The 18,254-nt window shown below is 34.4% G+C and overlaps 1 protein-coding gene and 1 long non-coding RNA gene across 6 annotated transcripts in view; one reads left to right on the top strand and one right to left on the bottom strand.

Annotated features, from left to right (window-relative positions):
* Nucleotides 1-1,173: 1,173 nt before the first annotated feature.
* Nucleotides 1,174-2,522, top strand: LOC106054799 (uncharacterized). Its single transcript, XR_008776664.1, has 2 exons — nucleotides 1,174-1,346; nucleotides 2,111-2,522. It is a non-coding gene; the product is annotated as an uncharacterized LOC106054799 (long non-coding RNA).
* Nucleotides 2,196-18,254, bottom strand: part of LOC106054770 (rab11 family-interacting protein 4B-like) — a 46,576-nt gene continuing 30,517 nt past the window's right edge. For 4 of the 5 annotated variants that reach the window (XM_013210787.2, XM_013210798.2, XM_013210813.2 and 1 more), the window contains 7 exons: nucleotides 18,054-18,103; nucleotides 17,751-17,832; nucleotides 17,456-17,593; nucleotides 17,120-17,266; nucleotides 16,162-16,194; nucleotides 7,302-7,442; nucleotides 2,196-5,913 (listed from right to left, as the gene is read on the bottom strand). In XM_013210787.2, the coding sequence (XP_013066241.1) occupies nucleotides 5,794-5,913; nucleotides 7,302-7,442; nucleotides 16,162-16,194; nucleotides 17,120-17,266; nucleotides 17,456-17,593; nucleotides 17,751-17,832; nucleotides 18,054-18,103 (711 nt within the window). In that variant the 3' untranslated portion in view covers nucleotides 2,196-5,793. The remainder of the gene's footprint in view (nucleotides 5,914-7,301; nucleotides 7,443-16,161; nucleotides 16,195-17,119; nucleotides 17,267-17,455; nucleotides 17,594-17,750; nucleotides 17,833-18,053; nucleotides 18,104-18,254) is intronic. The other variant, XM_013210806.2, reaches the window with a different exon arrangement.

The raw sequence follows: 18,254 nt of genomic DNA, 5'->3' as shown, positions 1-18,254 counted from the left end.
TTTCGAACGCGTTCGACTACTTCTATTCATGTCAACCCGAAGAGCTACAAACGTGAAAGTCTCTAGTTATCAAGTCCAACATTTCCCCGCCCCCACAAATAAGTAGATCTATACTATTTATAATTACAATAATTACACTTGCTGATCCATAACCTACATTTATCACAAGTTAATGTAGTTCTCAAAGTTTATGTTTGAAAAAATGCCGGATATACACATGTCGGAATGAACTCGCAGGGCACCAAGAATAATAAAAGCTCGACACCAAAGCATTTTATCTACGTACACGTGAAAACACATATTAGTAATGACGGACACATTAAGTGGGAACAGTTTTTCTTTCCCCACGAGGCTTCGGTACTGTTTAACTGCTTTCACCATAAGTAAATTTCGGGCATATGGTTATGGTCACTTTAAATTGACCAGCGTCACCGGGCAGGCATTACACAATACCATGTAGTGACATTAACCAGGCGCATAAAAAGAAACTGAATCTTTATTAGCACAGAAGGCGCGGTGGCTGGGAGATAAAGTGCTTGGCTTCCGAACTGGGCATCCCGGGTTCGAGTCCTGGTAAAGACTGGTATTTTTAATTTCGGGATCTTTGAATCCACCATGCTCTAATTGCCTGACATTAGTTGAGAAAAAAAAGTAAAGGCGGTTTGTCGTTGTGCTGGCCACATAACACCCTTGTTAACCGTAGGCAACAGAAACCATACATCATTTTTACATCTTTACATCATCTGTCCTATAGACTACAAGGTCTGAAAGGGAAACAACTTTTTTTCTTATCAGCACAAATTTCTGATAAAACAAATTAAATAACATCAAGATTTGGCTTAGTTTTTGTTTTTCCCCTTCAATCCACCATTACAAAAAAAAAAGTTTCCTGAGAAAAGCGCAATCATCTCTTTGAGCGGACATCCCTTCACAGCGGACCCGCCTCGCTATTAGACCTAAATGAACACAGGCGACACAATTTTGGGGCGGGCTAGTCCAGGAAGTGGTCACTAGGTTGCACAATTAGTTTTGATGACTTCGTCAAGAATCGTCTCAAGCTCGTGAGTGGAAGGTCAAAGTTCAGCGGAAGTTCTTGCACACTTTAGCTGTTCCTACAATACCATTCAACAATAAATTTTTTTTTTTTTTTTTTTGGGGGGGGGGGGTCTACACTTCTAAGTACATTCAGTATATAAATCATCATTGGAAATAACCCACCCTTTAACACATTCTAGCAAGTTTTTATGATAATAGAATAATATGTTTCAATATTTATTTTATATAGTTCACTCTTTTTATGCAAAGAACCACTGACCTATATGATGTTGACAATTTGACGAAAAGTGGTAATTATTTTAATTATATATAGAACAGGTCACCATAGTAATTGATAATTTTCAAATCACTGGCTCAACGTTTTTTGTTTGCATGTTTTGGTTTTGCCAGCCTCACCATCTCAACCAAGAAAGCTACCTTTATATAGAAGTTTTTAAATTATTGTTAACAAAAAAAAATATAATAATTGAATACTAGACTGTCTAGACTGTAGGCTATATTTAATTCAAATATCATGAAATAGTAATAATGAAAATTTAATAATTTAATTTATGGAGCGCTGTTAACAAACAAAATGTAGGATAACATTACAAACATAATCACGACAGCTAAAATGACAAACTAATCTATATAAGTTTTGAACAGATAGGTCTTAATGTTCTTCTTGAATGTAGTGGGGAGTGAGTTCCAGACCGTAGCTATTAAAGGAGAAATGTAGCACCACTAGAAGCGTTGAGACCATTGAGTGCAGGGCTCTCTGAGGGACATATGGAGTGATCAGTTCGCTAAGGTACAAGGGCATTTCTTTATTATAGATACACTGATGACAAAGTGTGGCCACCTTGAAAACACCAAGTATACTGTAAACACACACACACACTTACAAACTGGGTGAATTGGTTCAGTTCAACTTAAGGCTCTTAGAACAAAAATGGGTATGTATGTATATTGTGTGTGTGTGTGTGTGCTGTTTTGTGCATTTGTATTCTATTTGGCATTTGGTTAAAGTAATGATGAGGAAATTCTACAAGAAATTTAAAAAATCCACCAACAGGTTTCTCTCTGGAGTCTTTACATGTACCATTAACCATCCATAGAGGCAACAACAAAAAGACTGCTAATAAATGACACAAGTGTAATTCAATGTTGTTAGGGTGATTCATTTATTGACCAGAGACATGAAATAAATAATAACAGGTTTGTACATTCCTGATGAACACACACACACAACCACCAATTTTAAAACAAACAAACAAGACCTCATTAGTGGAGTGATCTTCAAATAACATAACGTATGGTATGATGCTCTAAAATAATCAGGTTTACTTGAAGCCAAATCAATTTGTAAAATAGTTCATTCTTAGAATCTTTTAACAAGAATTCATACACATGATAAAAAAAAAATACAGAATATTTTTAAACTGTATGTATGAAAAAGTCATTCAGCAAACAAATAAAAAATAAAAGCTTAAAGTAGAAGTGGTTTGAAAAAGGGGGGGGGGGGGAAATAAAGGGAAAGTCCAGCAACTAAAGAACTAAGTCCACAGAGATGTTGAGAAATGTACAGGAAACTATAAGTGAATAAAGTCCACTGTTAAGTAAGAATACAATACCTACATTGTTAGTCTCATGATAGGCTAAAGCAATGGTGATGATAACAGCTTTTTTTTCTATGTTTGCTCTCTCAAAGCAACAGCTAATTATTTATTTTGTTAATAACTCAAAATATCTTTTGACTGAAATGTTCATTAAAAAAATAGGTATTTGTTACACTAGAGGGTAAATGTTTCAATGAGGTTTTTGTTTAATTGAATTCTATACAAACTCAGTGTTAAATTTAGAAAGCCACATGGGGACTTTAACACTACCCAATGGCACTCAGAAGGTTGCTAATGGACATAGAATGTTACCAACTTGACCTTGCTAAAATTAGAAAGTTATTAAAAGACAACTCCACCCACTGGGTCTTGTTAAACTCAGAAATGGACATCAATAACTCCACCACGGGGCCTTGTAAAACTCACAAAGTCATTAGTGGACATCCAAAAACACAAAAAGGTTGCAATTAAAAAAAAACAACAAACTTTCCAAATAATTCCTTCCTTTGTCTTATCTTACAACTTTTAGTTCAACATTAAAAAAAAATCATTTCATCAGTATTTGATATTTCAATTATTCAGCTTGAAAGTAAACATCCCAATCTGTAGAGTTCTTGAAACAATTCTCATTTATTACTTCATAGTTAAAAAAAAAAGTAACAATTCAAAATCTAAATATGACAAACTTGCTGACACATTTCTAAAAAAAACCTTCATTGAAACAAAAAGTGTAAATGTACAAAATCTTTTTTTTTTCCTTATGTCATTCTATTGTTAATATTTACATTTGTTCTTTTCGAATGACAAATTCACAATTCACATATTCTCTGAGCAAGATGTGATCTTGAGGTTATCACAACCTTATAATGTCAATATAGCTTCAAACAACAAGGGTATTACTCAATGAAACTTGAAATAAACAAAATATTAGCGTTTTAAAAAATATCCCATTAGTTCCTTATGTCTAAAAAAAAATATTAACTGCACATTCTATGTTATTGTCTATGAACAAAGGAAAATTAGGAATGAATCATTAATTCATTTTGAGAAACAATGTGTAGGTTAGGTAACTAGGGAAATCGAAAAAAAAAAAAAGGATCTAAATAGCTTTGAAAAACACAGGAATATTACAAATAGAAAAAATAAAAGGGTACTGAACCACAACTCAAAACTAGCCTTAACTCAATTTTTCTACATTTTTACAAAATCTTCTTTGATGGACTACATGGATACATATAATTTGTGCTTGGCTTTAACAAGAATAAGATCTAGTGACTCTATACAAAATTACAGTTGAACTTTTAATTATTAATTAATTTATTTTAGAACTTTGTGTCACCCACAGGATTCGTTACATTTTCAAGTCCCAGATCTATTGCTTAGTTAAGGGTAGGTGATGTAGTGCCAAATGTTTTTGTTTAAATATTAAATAATTTTTGGCATTTTTTTTATTCTGTTCAAATATTATTCTACCTGGATGCAGGTCACAACTGTGTTTGTGTAGCCATGGGAAACACTGCACTCATTCTTAATCTTCAGACTCAATGCCATCAATTGATTACTCTGCACTTTTCCCCCCTCCACTTGAGTTGCCAATGATAAAAATCCCATTAAAAATAAATTCCATCTTTTCAGTATAGAGACATAGTCCTCTTAATCACATTTAGTACTGAGGATCTACACATATATTTATGACAAACATTGACTCAAAAAAACAACAACAATATTTACAAAGTAGTCTACTTCAGTGATGCCCAAAACTGGGTCCTGCGGGCCATATCTAGCACCTGATCTGAAGCTGATCCAATCACTCAAAACTTCTGCCCAGAGTGCCATAGTTTCTAAGCCGTAGAAGATAGGTTCAATTAAATTCAATAATTTGTTTGCTGTGATGGGACCCATGACACACATGTCAAAGATGACCCTCAGGCGCAAGGAGTTTGAGCCCCACTGATCTACTTTATTTCAGGGTAATATTATTTTTCTTTGTCATAAAAATCGAAAAAATAAAAATACTTGAAAAAGTAATTAAAATCCTTCTCTGAAAATTTTCACAACTTTTATAAGACAATATATATTATACATGCTAAAAAAATATTACCTGATAAAAATATGATGGAGCTTTAAAACAAACGTATCCTTTTAGTTATCACAGCTGTTCTCCAGGATGAAATTCTACTTTATAATGATAAGTAAATAGTAGTTGACTATAAGCAGTTATGTGTGGCTTACAAAATGCTACGAAACTTTTAAAACATTAACTTGCATTAAAGATGAATAAAAAAAATATGCAGGAAACAAAAACAGAAAGCTTTGTTTTTAATAAATTTGTGACAATTATTTTCAATCTTCAATTTCAAGTCAACAGAAAACAGAAGTATTTATAATGTATAAAAATACCATGTAAAATATTTATTTACAGTATCTTCATTGCTGTGCTATTTACATAAGGGAAAAAATATATAGACCATCTCTTTAAGAATTAGAACATTTTAACTGGTTACTGCATTCACCTCAGGCCAGTTAACTTTCAATGTAGTGTTTACATATGAGCTTGTATCTTGGTGGCATGTAAGTACACAAATAAGGCTGAGCAGACTCCAAGGAATCAGCACTTAAATAAATGGAATGCAGAGAGTGACAGGATTGAGTCAACAACAGACAGCAATGTTATAACAAAACAGGTCAGTCAAGTCCCATAACTGCCTGAAAGTTTTAATGCTTTGCCAGCTAGTTAAAAGGTCCTTCATGAAATTGTATCCAATTAATTAACCTATCTCACATGCTTTCTAATCAAAACATAAATATGCAATAAAATGACATGACTATAATAAAACAACGGTTACAAATATACAAGGGTGTTGCATAATTAGTTATGCACATTAAAAGAAAGAACAATGCACTTGTAATGACAAGCTTGCCCCTTTACAAAAAGCACATCTAATATCAAACATCTCAGCTAATTATGAATTTCATAAATGAACTCTTATTTGGCTGATCTATCCTCTGTTGGTTTCCTCTTTATTGCGAAAGTGAAAGTGTAAAGGTTGAAACTCTTCAATAAATAACTGAAGCTAGAGAGGGCTGAGTGTAAACTCTATAGTCCTCCATAGACCAATCTAACCCACCACTGAGCTGTCTATCTGTGAGTGATGTCTAGCAGAGATGGATTCTTCTCCAGGATGGTCATAATGATGTGATCCACATACTGCTTGAGACGAAAGTTCACATCTCTCTCCAACTTGAGCTGAGCCAAAAGCTTATGGAAAATTGAGAAAGTAAATTAGGAAATAAAGAACAAAATGAAAATTATAGATTAAACAGTAGATCTAAGCTGTAAACAGATTAAATTACAGATGTTCTTCAAAAGAGAAGATAATTACATCCTGCACATATTCATGGGTTAATATAATCATGCATGTTAAGATTTAAACTCGGCTAAGACATTTGTTTTCCACGTAATCAGTTCCATGCTCCAATGGCATTAGGAAGGAGCACTAGTATGAAATTGTCTTAGCATATGTAATAAGATAAGGTCCTTTATCTTTGTGTTTTTGTGACTATTTTATTAGGTTGTGTTTTTGTATTTGTAAGTTATGTTTATTGTTTAATATATTATTGCTACTTTATGTTTTACAGATTCATTCATCTATTTACTTGTAATTGTCTTATCTTATCTTATATAATACAGACGTTACTTCAAAAAAGAAGATGATTACATCCTACACGTCATGCATTCAGTCATGCATATTAACCAATGACTTAAATTCTGCCCAGTCACTGGTTTTCCTGGCTAGCTCAGGGAACCCATTCCATGCTCTAATAGCACTAGGGAAGAAGGAGTATTTGTACAAATTTGTCCTAGCTTATGGGATGAGGAATGTTCCTTTATTTTTGTGTCTTTCTGAGTATTTTATTAAATTTTGTTTTTGTATTTGAAGATTATGGTTCAGTGTTTTATGTATAATTGCTACTTTACTTTTAAGTCTTCTATCCTGAAGGCTTTCTAAATTTAGTGATTTAACTAAAGGTGTTACTCTAGTCAAGTGTGAATATTCATTTGTTATGAATCTCACTGCTCTATTTTGTGTCTGTTCCAGTTTCTTAATGTTTTCTTGAGTTGGGGGGTCCCAAACCACAGGATGCATATTCTATTGTGAAACTAAAAATTTCCTTGCATTTTGTTTTATTAAAAGAAATATGTCTGTGTCTAAAAAAATTAAAAAAATTGGTATTCTAGAGATAAAAACCTAGAATGTAGGATTTCTAGAAGCTTAAAAATGAAACTGTTCAACAATGTAAAATTATACTATAAGACATACAAGTAGCAGTTGATAGATATAAGGATTTCGTACAATGCATCTACTATAAAATATGGGAATACTAGAAAGTAAAGTATGACAGCTGACACACTATTTATATACTTAAATACTGATCAATGTAGCTGTTTATCTAGAATTAGAAGAGACAGAAATTATTTATGTAAATGTCACCACGGTGTAAAGACTCGAAGTCACTTTTATGCAATAAGAAATAAGGAAATTCAATTGTGTTTATCAAGAAGTTGGCATGGCAACAAGATTTGTTAAATTAGATTTGCAAGACTTGTTGAAAAAGTTAAAAAACAAATATAATTTAACCACTAACCTCTTCTTTAGTCAGGTGCTCCAACTCCTGTGCCAGTGACTGCCCTTGTGTGTTGTGCAGCAGAGATTTGCCTTCCCCAATACACTGGTTCAACAGTTGGGCATTTAGTTCTTCATTGGAGTCATGCAAATGCTTATTTTCCTGCAAAAAAAGATTTATTACATTGTTTATCTAGACATCGGCAGGTTAATTGGTATTATCACATACAATTATTTCTCAACACATTGCACTATGACACAAAACATTTCAATGTTGAAGCACCATCAATAACATTTAAGGCAATGAAGTTGACAGTGGTTTGAAGAGAACACAATTGCAAGCACAAAACTTTGTAAACATTGAGGTCAAATATCTGGACAAAAGAAATGTGTTTTTTACTAGCACAAACGTTAAGTTTAGTTGTTGTTTTTTAAAGTAGAATAGATAAAACATGATTAATTGTAGGGTTTAAATTCTATTAGTCAATCTCTGGTCTTTACAAATTCAGTTTATTACTTGTATAAGTTTCAAGATTATTATGTTGGGCAGAAATTAATAGATGAAGCCTTAACAGACATTTAAAAAAAAAGGAATTAATGAATTGGGTAAGTGGGGTACTAGTGAGGTAAGTAGATCTACTAGTGAGGTAAGTAGATCTACTAGTGAGGTAAGTAGATCTTTAGTGAGGTAAGTCTATCTACATGCAAGAAAAAGATCAAAACAAAAAACAAAAGAAACAACATTAAAAGACTGGTTGGTGTGAGACGGCATGCTGTACATTCAATAACTTCACCTGCGTAAGATATCAGAGTGTTGTTGGAGTGGTGACGTATAGAGTACATTCAATGTGCCCACCAGGAGAAGACATCAGAGTGTCCTTAAGTGGTGACTTAGTGTGATGAATTAGTGTGATGACTTAGAGTGGTGACTTAATGTAGTATAGTCAACATTCACACAAAACATTTGACAGGAGGTACAAACTAGTTTTGAAAAAAAAAATTCAATGAAATGCTCACAGTATGCGTAAAGGTTGGGATGTATGGAAATTGTTTGACTTACTTCATCTCTATATTAGATCAACCCCCTCGCCCTAGTCAAGTGCCAGGAACCTATCCATTAGGAAACGCAAGCTCTCCCCCCCCTTTTTTTTTCCCCCAAACTAACTAGTCTACACCATTATTAACAACACAATCACTGACAGATTTATAGGCTAGTGCTACTTGCACCTTCATTGCGTTTTTCCTCATTGCACCTCATGACTCGTACAGAAACTAACACAAAAATAATCTTTTAAACATGCTAGAACTATTCTCTTGTCTATGAAACTTCAAAGCCCACAAGAAACCATTTATTATCTTCTACTTTAATTAGAAGTCATTTTAGAACGCAATAAGTGAGGGCGGGAAAACTCTGAGAACACGCTATAAATTCTAACAGGAAGACATGTAATGCTGGGCCCTTGACTTGTCTGAACAAGGAAAGATATGTCTAGAATATAATACAACGGTAAGGTTATGACACTATTCCCACGGAAAGGAGTTAATCCATACACTAGGTAAATGCCAGTCAAACTAAACCCGTCTGGATTTAAAGACTTTATTGCTGTACAAGAAACTTCCCGAAGTGGATTACAGATCAGACAACCCCCTTTTTTATCAATGCAAGTGTACTATGAAAGATTTTGGTCCCGTATAATTAGATTGTTGTCTTTGCAATAGCAATAATACACTGAATCGTAACTTAAAATATAAGAAACAATAAAACAAAATAATAATCTGAAAAAAAAAAAAGCAAGATGAAATTGTATCCATACACCTTATGGCATTATGTAGGCCTATAACCTAAACACAAAGGGGTTCCTTTTCATGATTAGGGCAGCCTGAATCTTCCAGTATATAGCTACCATATAGGCTTACGTAGTACTTTTGTTGCCCCCCCCCCCCAAAAAAAAATGGGTTGAAAAGTACAGACATAAAATAATGGGATATCAAATCACCGAAAACAAACAACAGGACGCCTGGGCTTGTGACAATTCCTACTAGATCTATTAGGCCACACAAAGGCGAGCAGACGCATAGCGAGTGAATGCAAACGCGCGTGAGAGAGAAAGGGACGTAACACATCATTAATAAGCCATGCGCCATCTGGCGTCAAAATGTAAAGGGACGCCAGTTAATGGCCGTCTAATATTTCGTTTATTATAACATGCCATACTTATTCCAAGTGTCAACTAAGATAGAAAATAGCCAGCCAAACAATGTTCAACGGTGACAGCAGCCTAGTCGTCAATGACTTACGTAAACTTGATAGGAATGACTATTTGTAGTTTGTTGTGGAACAGAAGCATTATTTGAATTTTAGGGAGGCTCTGTCCTACTAGTAATAACCTAAAGCCTGGTAATATCTTTATATCCATTGGATTGCTGTACCAGACTTAAGTGTGTAAATTAACAAAAGAAAATACAGATGAAATTTGCTTAACATTTCTACCTTTTAAGCAAGAATTATGCACAAGTTACAGTAACTTTTTCTAAGTATAACATAATTTCTGACACTAGAAAGAAATCGAAATACTATAAAAATTAAACCCATAAATGTTTAATAATAATTTTCCTACAGGTAGACTTCTAACAACATATTTCTCTATGTATGGCTTATTGTAGTCCATTGATGCTTCAAGTAGATAGAAGGGAAAATGATGGCCTTTCGGACGATAGCTGAATTCTGTTTCATGTGCATTAATCTTCTTATTTATCGATGTAAACTTAGGCCTTGACAGCACTTTTTAGTGAGAGAGGACAACAAAGACAGCTATGGACAGCGAAAAGGCCTTGGCTTCAGATCTGGAAGAAAAGCGAGTCAAAAAAAAAAAAAAAAAAAGGCTGGTTTTTCTACGCCTCCTTCACAATTAAGTCCAAAAGCTCAACTGGTTTTCTCAAACGTGCATATTTTCATGTCCAACACAACAACAACAAAAAAAAAAAAAAAAGGTAAGAAACACGTGCTTGTGCTTCATTGATGATGCAATCAACTGATTTGACAAAGTTTGTCATTAGTATATCAATCTTGCAACTGCAGTTAAATCTCTTGACTAATTTTTCGAAGTTTTGCAAACTCGACATATATATTTTTTGGCTCAACAGAAAGAAACGCATTAATAACATATTGCACACACTTGAACCCCTACAACATTAAAAGTAAGACTTTGTTCAACTAACTTTCGAATGCTATGCTTAGCTGACAAATCAAAGGACAGGCTTATGTGGTCGAGTAAATGTCGCATCGTTTAATCAGCCACACCTCATTTCCAGCAGAAACCAACTCCTACGATCTAATTTTCGTGGCCACTTACAGCAATTTGACAGGCTTACTGTAGTCCATTGATGCTACAGGCAGATAGAAGGGACAATGATGCCCTTTAAGAGGAGAGCTGAATTCTGCTTCCGGTACTTAATCTTTTATCCCACACATTTTCCTTTCAATTCAAAGTTTTCCTTTAATGTGAAATTGTGTATATGACGCTAACTCGTCGCTTTTTTTTTGGTCAATTCAAAACAAAATACCAGTTAGCAAACACATTTATGATGATTTAGCAAGTACAAAAATTGTTTGCTGGTATATGACATCTCTGCAAAACATGACCGCTAGGCCGCATGTCAGTGAAAAGGCCAAATTAAAATAATTGTGCCAATGACAATGACTGCGGCTATTACCGGCACGGACGTAGAACGACCGCAGTAGTCGAGTGTAATTATATTTAATAGCAGAAGATTGCTCCTAACTGCCATGCACCGAGTTCCATCTAGCCAGGTTTTCTCCCATAGCAAAACCAGAAAGAAAAAATACATTCTTAAAATTATGTGCCATAAACTGATGAAAAAAAAAAAAAAAAGTAACTTCTCCAAAATTTTTGAAGGGAGAAAAGTGGACGATTTTAAAAGCTATTGCTTCAGAATATGTTCTCAGAGTTTTGTCAGTGATATGGTTCAGTAGTAGTTTTGTTTTGTATTTATATTTAATTTCTTATTCTCATCCCTCGCTTTACATTATTTGAATAATATTTTATGAGAATGTTTTATTTTTAGTATTACTGACATCTTCAGACAACATAGTTTCATTCCACTGGTAAACCAGCAAAAGGAAGAAAAATAGTCCACCGGAGACATAAAAGTGTGTGTGTGTGTATATATATATTTGTATGTATATATAACGAGGCTATGCTTCACAAAACGAAAGAGGCTATACTTCACTAAACAAAGTAGGCTATACTTCACCAAATAAACGAGGCTAGGGTTCACAAAACAGTACCACAATACCACAATAATACCACAGAAGCTGTAAAATTAATAAATGAGCTAACTTTTGCTTTTAGAAATAGTGACATTTCGCCTTCATAGTTTGCATTTTATTTCTTGTTTTTTTTTTTGTTTTGTTTTTAGAAAACAGGATGTCTATGACATGAAACTGATCGAAATAAACAGAAAGTGAAACAAACAATGTTCGTGTAAGTGTTTGAACGTGGGTCACACTGAGATGCGTCACAATGAGAGGAAAGTTCCAGGCCACTAAACCTCCAACCATCTACGTCACTAAATATTCTGGCTTGTTGAGTAAGAATATCTGGACAGAAGCCAAATGACCACAGACACTATCAGAGATGAGCTGAATGTGCTATGGCCAGTCTACAATTGTAACCTTTGACCTATGACCCTCCCCTTTTCACAGCCCATGATGCGAACAAGTTTGCAGATGCCAAGTGTTGTACATATATAAAAGAGAGAGAGAGAGAAAGAGAGAGGGGGGAGTGCTGAAAGGCGGGGAATAACCAGGCACTCACGCGCAACTGTAATTCGATACTCAACAAATGCTAGACCGCATCCCTCCTACCCCATAGAGATAGCAGACGGCGAACAAGTTTTGTGACATAATCGTGTAATGGGGGTAAAGCTTGAGAAGGCCTAGGCTTCAACTTGACCATGTTGCTGCAACAGTGAGATGGGAAGTTATTCCTTGTCCCCCCCCCTCCCCCCCCCCCCCAAATTAAATTGACGATGTTTACAGCCAGGAACACACGTGACTTTTGACTCACTCATTCTTTGTTCTAATGAGCCACTACATCCATTAGTTCTAGATCTGAGACGTTATAACAAGACGAACACATCGCTCAGTGTAACACATCTCAGAACATCACAGCAGTCAAGTGCGTTAGTATACTTTATAAAATAGGAAGACATCATTGCTTCGATACAATTATTATAACGGTTAGCTGATATTTTCATGCGTACCTCGCAGCTCTACCTGGGACTAATTTGTTCAATTAAATACATAATGGGCTTTTTTTTTGTGACAATAGAAAACAAGTCTGTTAGACTAACAGACCATTTCTCTTTTATCTTTTTATCTTATACGATAACATATAACCATATGCTTTTGAACCACTGAATAGACCAACACTAACCAAAAGTTAAGATCGAACTACCTCAGTAATTGAAAACAAGAAGACACAGACTGCCTTGTAAATAAGTTTCAAAATGAACACTAGAGGCCCACCTCCATCCCCAAAGACCAACGAGTTGTCTGCTCTTGTTTAAAGGGCGCGGTGGCTGAGTGGTTAGACGCTTGTCTTCCGAACCGAACTCGAACCCTGGGTGAAGACTGGGTACCAGACATTAGTTGGTGAAATTAAAACGGTTGGCGTTGTGCTGGCCACATGACACCCTCGCTAACCGTCGACCATAAAAACACGGTTGGCGTTGTGCTGGCCACATGACACCCTCGCTAACCGTCGACCATAAAAACAGACGCCCTATACATGGCAAGATCTGAAAGTGGTACTGTACTTCTAGATTATAATGTTCTCTTGTTAATTTATTTCTTCGAAGCATGCCCTGACCTTTTACAGGTGGTTGAGATGAGATGGATACAAGACGGCTTACTTACTTAAATCTTGTGTTCAAATGAAACAGTCCATTTGAAATATTTCACTAAAAGTTAAAAAAAAAAGAACAACACATTTTATCCCGAAATGTAGTTTGGTGGCAACTATAGAAGCTTGGTTTGATTGCATATAATATAGAGAGTAACGAAAATGTTTTTTTTTACTGACAAATAAAAGTAAACATATAGTAAATTATTGGTACCTGTATAGCCTACTAGTAGAGACTGAATGGTGGCTTGGACATCATTGATTTTCTTTTAATCTCTAAACCTCGTTGGTAGCTGCTCCTAGTCTTCACTTGTTCATTATGTACCGAAAGTATTCATCAAACAAAGGATACAGACAACTGTGTTCTTTCATTTTCTCAGTTATGTATTAAAATAGACTTGACGATACACAAGGCACGTGCACTTGACATTATTGACACACACTTGCATGACCTAACACAGGTAACCCCCATGTTTCATATATACCTGGGAAATATCTCGTGGGACATGTAAGTTGTATATAGCACATTGCCATTAAGGATGCTCAGGTGCAATGAAAAAATTCTACAAATGTCTTTCAGTCAGCAAAATAACGCAGGAATTTCACACTCCCCTGCCCACCTTTTTATATAGAGTTAACTAAGTGCATAATCTGCGCTAAACTTTCACTTCAGTAGTGCTAAGTCTGCGCTAAACGTTCATTCCTTCAGTGCAAAGTCTGCGCTAAACCTTCATTTCAGTAAAGTGTGCAGGCCTTTCTTTTCATTGCTCAATCCTTCTTTTGAATACTGGCTCCCATTTTACGGAATCTGACTTCTGCCACGGTAGCCACAGACTTAAGAGGGTGGACATAATACCCCACAGTGTGCTGATCTGTCATCGTTATCGCACCAGATCCCCACACCCACCCACCCCGTACATGTTTCTTCTTCTGCTTCCCACACTGCATGTGTTATCTTTTCTCCCAAGGTCTCGTCAAGATGCCCGGATATTGTCGAGTAATCTCTCTTCGGCAGCCACGGACCGAGCTGTGGAGTCTACTTATCACTAGTGTCCAAACATTGGGGCGTGATAAGCAGTGACCGTGGAGAGGAGATGGACAAAAGATGTAGGCCTGGTCAAGGTTCAATGACGCCGACAAAACAAATAAGTAGCTACCACATAATGATGATATAGTAAGATACTGAATCTACAGACCAGATTGTGAAGCGTGAAGCTTAATTAAGACTTGAACCATGGCACATATCGGGTACTTAATTTAACCCCCAAAGCATGATAGTTTATTTTTTTAAAGTTAAACTATTGACAGTATAATTAGGGTGCAAGAGTGTAAGTACTGGAGGAAGCAATAAAACATTTGGTGTGTCAACTCTACGGTTTTTATATTCAACAATGAGAGGTTTTTTTTTTTTAAAATGTGCTGAATATCTAGCTTTCACATTCCTTATGGGACATGCGTCTAGCAAATATACCATAGTTTGAATGTAATGATAATCTATTGAACAGACATCTCCAGGGCATGTAGGCAGAGCAATGTAAAGTGAGTTGTACCAGTAGTCCTCACAGTTTGCTTCACAACGTCTGATACATCTACCCGCGACAACTCCTCGCTAGTAGGATAATAACGACGACGCATACAGCATGCAGATCTAATATGTCGTTTATAGTATCTACTAGAAATCATTGCTCACACAAATTAACAGAGGGAATCATAGCATCACTAGAAAATGTTCGGGACAAGAAACAAGGAAATAGAATAGTGCTAATAGTAGTAATCATTCAGAGCTAGATCTAGGTTCTACTTCAACTTTTGTTACGCACTTTGCTTTTGGTATTTCAGATCATCAGTTGTTTCTAATACATTTGATAAGTCGATTGATTCAGGACTCTGTAGTTAAGTTATAGAGTTTACTTGTATACAAATGTACATCCTTTACTTCACATGTAAAAAGCTCTCCCATCATCTTAAGGCTGGGGAATCAATAAGGCTCACGACTAAACTTGTAACAAAGGACAAAATAACAACCGTGGTCTTACAAGGTCGAATCACTCCAGAATACTAATGGAACACCAAAAAGAGTTATCGATCGTGAATAATTTCTAGTACCAAGAGTGCCAAGAGAATTTTGACAAGTTGGTCACCATGAATGAGATAAAGAGTAGCTAGATCTAGATCTAGATCTACATGTCCAGATCGAAGCTATATCTATAGGCCTACGTTTCAGAAATGTTTCATTGCCCTTCAATATATAGACTATCCTCGATAATATTGCAGATACCGGTATTAAAAAAATAATTTGCTGGGCCAAGAAGCCCTAGATCTACAAATGTAAGTTAATAATAATATAGATCTAGGGAATTATGAAAACAAGAGTGTAAGAAAGTGAGTTAAAACTGAGCATTAATTTTATCATTGGAAATTAAATATCAAATAAATAGATCCCATGAAAATGAAGAAGAAGAAAGACCTGATACATGAACAGAAAGTTTGTTATTGATATTGTAAAATAAAATCTTAAAATATAAGCCAACCCAGTGAATAGATAAACAGTTAAACACTGTGATAAGTATGCAGTTACATTATTAACAATATACAGAGATAATAAAGATAATGACGAGAAATAAAAAAGAATAACTTAGGTTAATGGGAAAAAAAAAACAAAGAACAACCACAAAGAAAAACCATCATAAAACAACAACAACAACAAAAAAAAAAGCCATAAAAAAAAAAGCATTCCATACTTTGTACTCAAACATCATGCCTACTTAAAACTATAAACTGATGTCAAGTTTCATGTCACAGTCAATTAGCATGAAAAGAAAAAAAAACAAACTTTTACAATTGTGACAGTTGCTATGGAGACGATACCATAGAGTAAAGTGTAAGTAACAAAAAAGGTCATAAGCCAAACTAGACCAACCATCTACATGGTAACATAGGAATGTTTTTACAAACCTGACATAGATCCTTCCACTCAAACCACATTGCCTTTTAAGTTAAGATGGTGTTTAAAAATGAAGTAGTAAAAAAAACACGATTATTTCAATGAGAACAAGTTGACACTGAATAGATCAAATCTACTTTATAATACTAGATCTAGATGTATTGATATTAAATTAAGATTTTTGTGGATTTTTGTTAACTGTAAGGGACATAATCCACTAAAATGGCATCATTTTGTTAGCATAACCTTTACTGGGTTATTCATCTAAAAATATTTCAAATCAAATTATAAAGAAGTAAAAACTATGATTTGGAGTGACAAGTGTAATATATGTAAATATTAAAACTTTTGCACTTATGTTGGTACCCAATATAAATTGGGAGGACAGCTAAGTGGGAGGAAAGCTAAGTGAGAGTTATGATTCCTAATATATTTTGTTTTATTATTGATTGTGAGAAAGTTCACCATAATCATCACATTAAATAAAATATACTTTACATTAGATTTATTAAATGTTAAATTTGTAATGTATATAATTATCTTTTATTTCAAATCTTGAATTGTAAAACAAATAGTATTCTAAAAAAATTGATAAGACAATAAGACAAGGCGAAATGAAAGGAAATAGGAGGGAATCCAAATGCATATTTTCAAAACTCCCTTTCATTTAAGAAGGTTATTTTTGTACTTCAGTTTAATTCTACCTGATAATCTCCCAAGTATTAAGAAAAAAATTTGAACCCCCAAGGAAAGAGGAAGAGGGGACAACCCAGGAATACATAGCACCGTGATTTAGAAGCAAAAGCCTAGTAGATGGGGAAGAGGGGAGACAATTGGAGAGACTAACCCAGAACTGAGACACCTGTTGGTGGCCTGTGCTCCAGAAATGACCACAGGCAGATATGAGATGAGAAATCGAATGTAAAATAGAAATAATAATTGAAAAAAAAAAACAACAAAAAACCTTACCTCCCGAAGTTTATGGATTTCATTCTGAAGGTCTCGATAACGACCTGGCAACTCTGATATACTACCAGTTGGTGACCTGGCTCCAGTTTCTACTTCCATTCGATACCTTCGAAGCTCATCTAGTTCTTTTTCCATCTCACTCAAAAGCTAAATTATCATAAATAAATAAATATTATAGTTAGTTAGTTACATTCAACTTGCTATATGTTTTCTTTGTAAACTAATAACAACATTTTTCAGAGGAGGTTCACACTAAATTGCACAGTATTATTACATTATTTAATACAAATTAAAATAAGAAAAGGAAACAATTGTTCAAACTAGGATTACACATACCTGGCCTGTGGCATTTCTTTCTTTCTGATTCAAAACTTCTTGCCTGTGGTAGTCAGCTTTCAATTTCTCATGTTCATCATACAGAATGTTATATGTTTCTTGTCTTTCAAGTAAGCGTTCTTGAATGTCCATCTTTTCCTGAATAAACACATTGCCAAAATATTTTCTTTTAAATTTTTAAAATGTATCAAAAAGACAAGAGTAACAAAATGAACAATCAATATATTAATCTTCGGTAGCGGAATCTAGTATTTGCAGTAATCCATTCATATATATGACTGTGACAATTACTTACTGTTCTAAGCTTTGAGATCTCTGATTGTAATCTGGGTGCTTCTTGTTTCAGTTCTTCATATTCATGTTCTATCCTATGCAACCTGAGCATTAGTTGTGAAATGTAATTACAGCCAAAGTATAGTTTGACTTAAAATATTTGAAAACATAGTATACCATACAATCAATGGTTTAAGAAAAGAAAATATGATTAGGACTTTTTATTTTTTTTTACAGGATTATTGTTTTGTAAGTAAGATAAAAAATATTATTGTGGAAAAACATTTAAATAATAAATAAAAAAAAACAAGAAAGCAACACATACCTTTGTGTAATGTAATCCACCTGTTCATTTTTCTCTCTTTCTTGTTTGGACTACAAAAAAATGAAATAAGTAAAATGAGAAAGTGATTTTCTAATAGAATTAAAAAACAACTTCAGTAACTCAAAGTCATCTAGTTGGAAATAAAATCTATTTAGCATCTTGACTAGATAATACTATAAAACAAATTGGATTTTTTGTTTT

The sequence above is a fragment of the Biomphalaria glabrata genome, chromosome 2, assembly GCF_947242115.1.
Source record: "Biomphalaria glabrata chromosome 2, xgBioGlab47.1, whole genome shotgun sequence".
In the NCBI taxonomy this organism is placed as follows: domain Eukaryota; kingdom Metazoa; phylum Mollusca; class Gastropoda; family Planorbidae; genus Biomphalaria; species Biomphalaria glabrata.
Note: the sequence above shows the minus strand (reverse complement) of the source record. Positions and strands in the feature narration are given on the sequence as shown.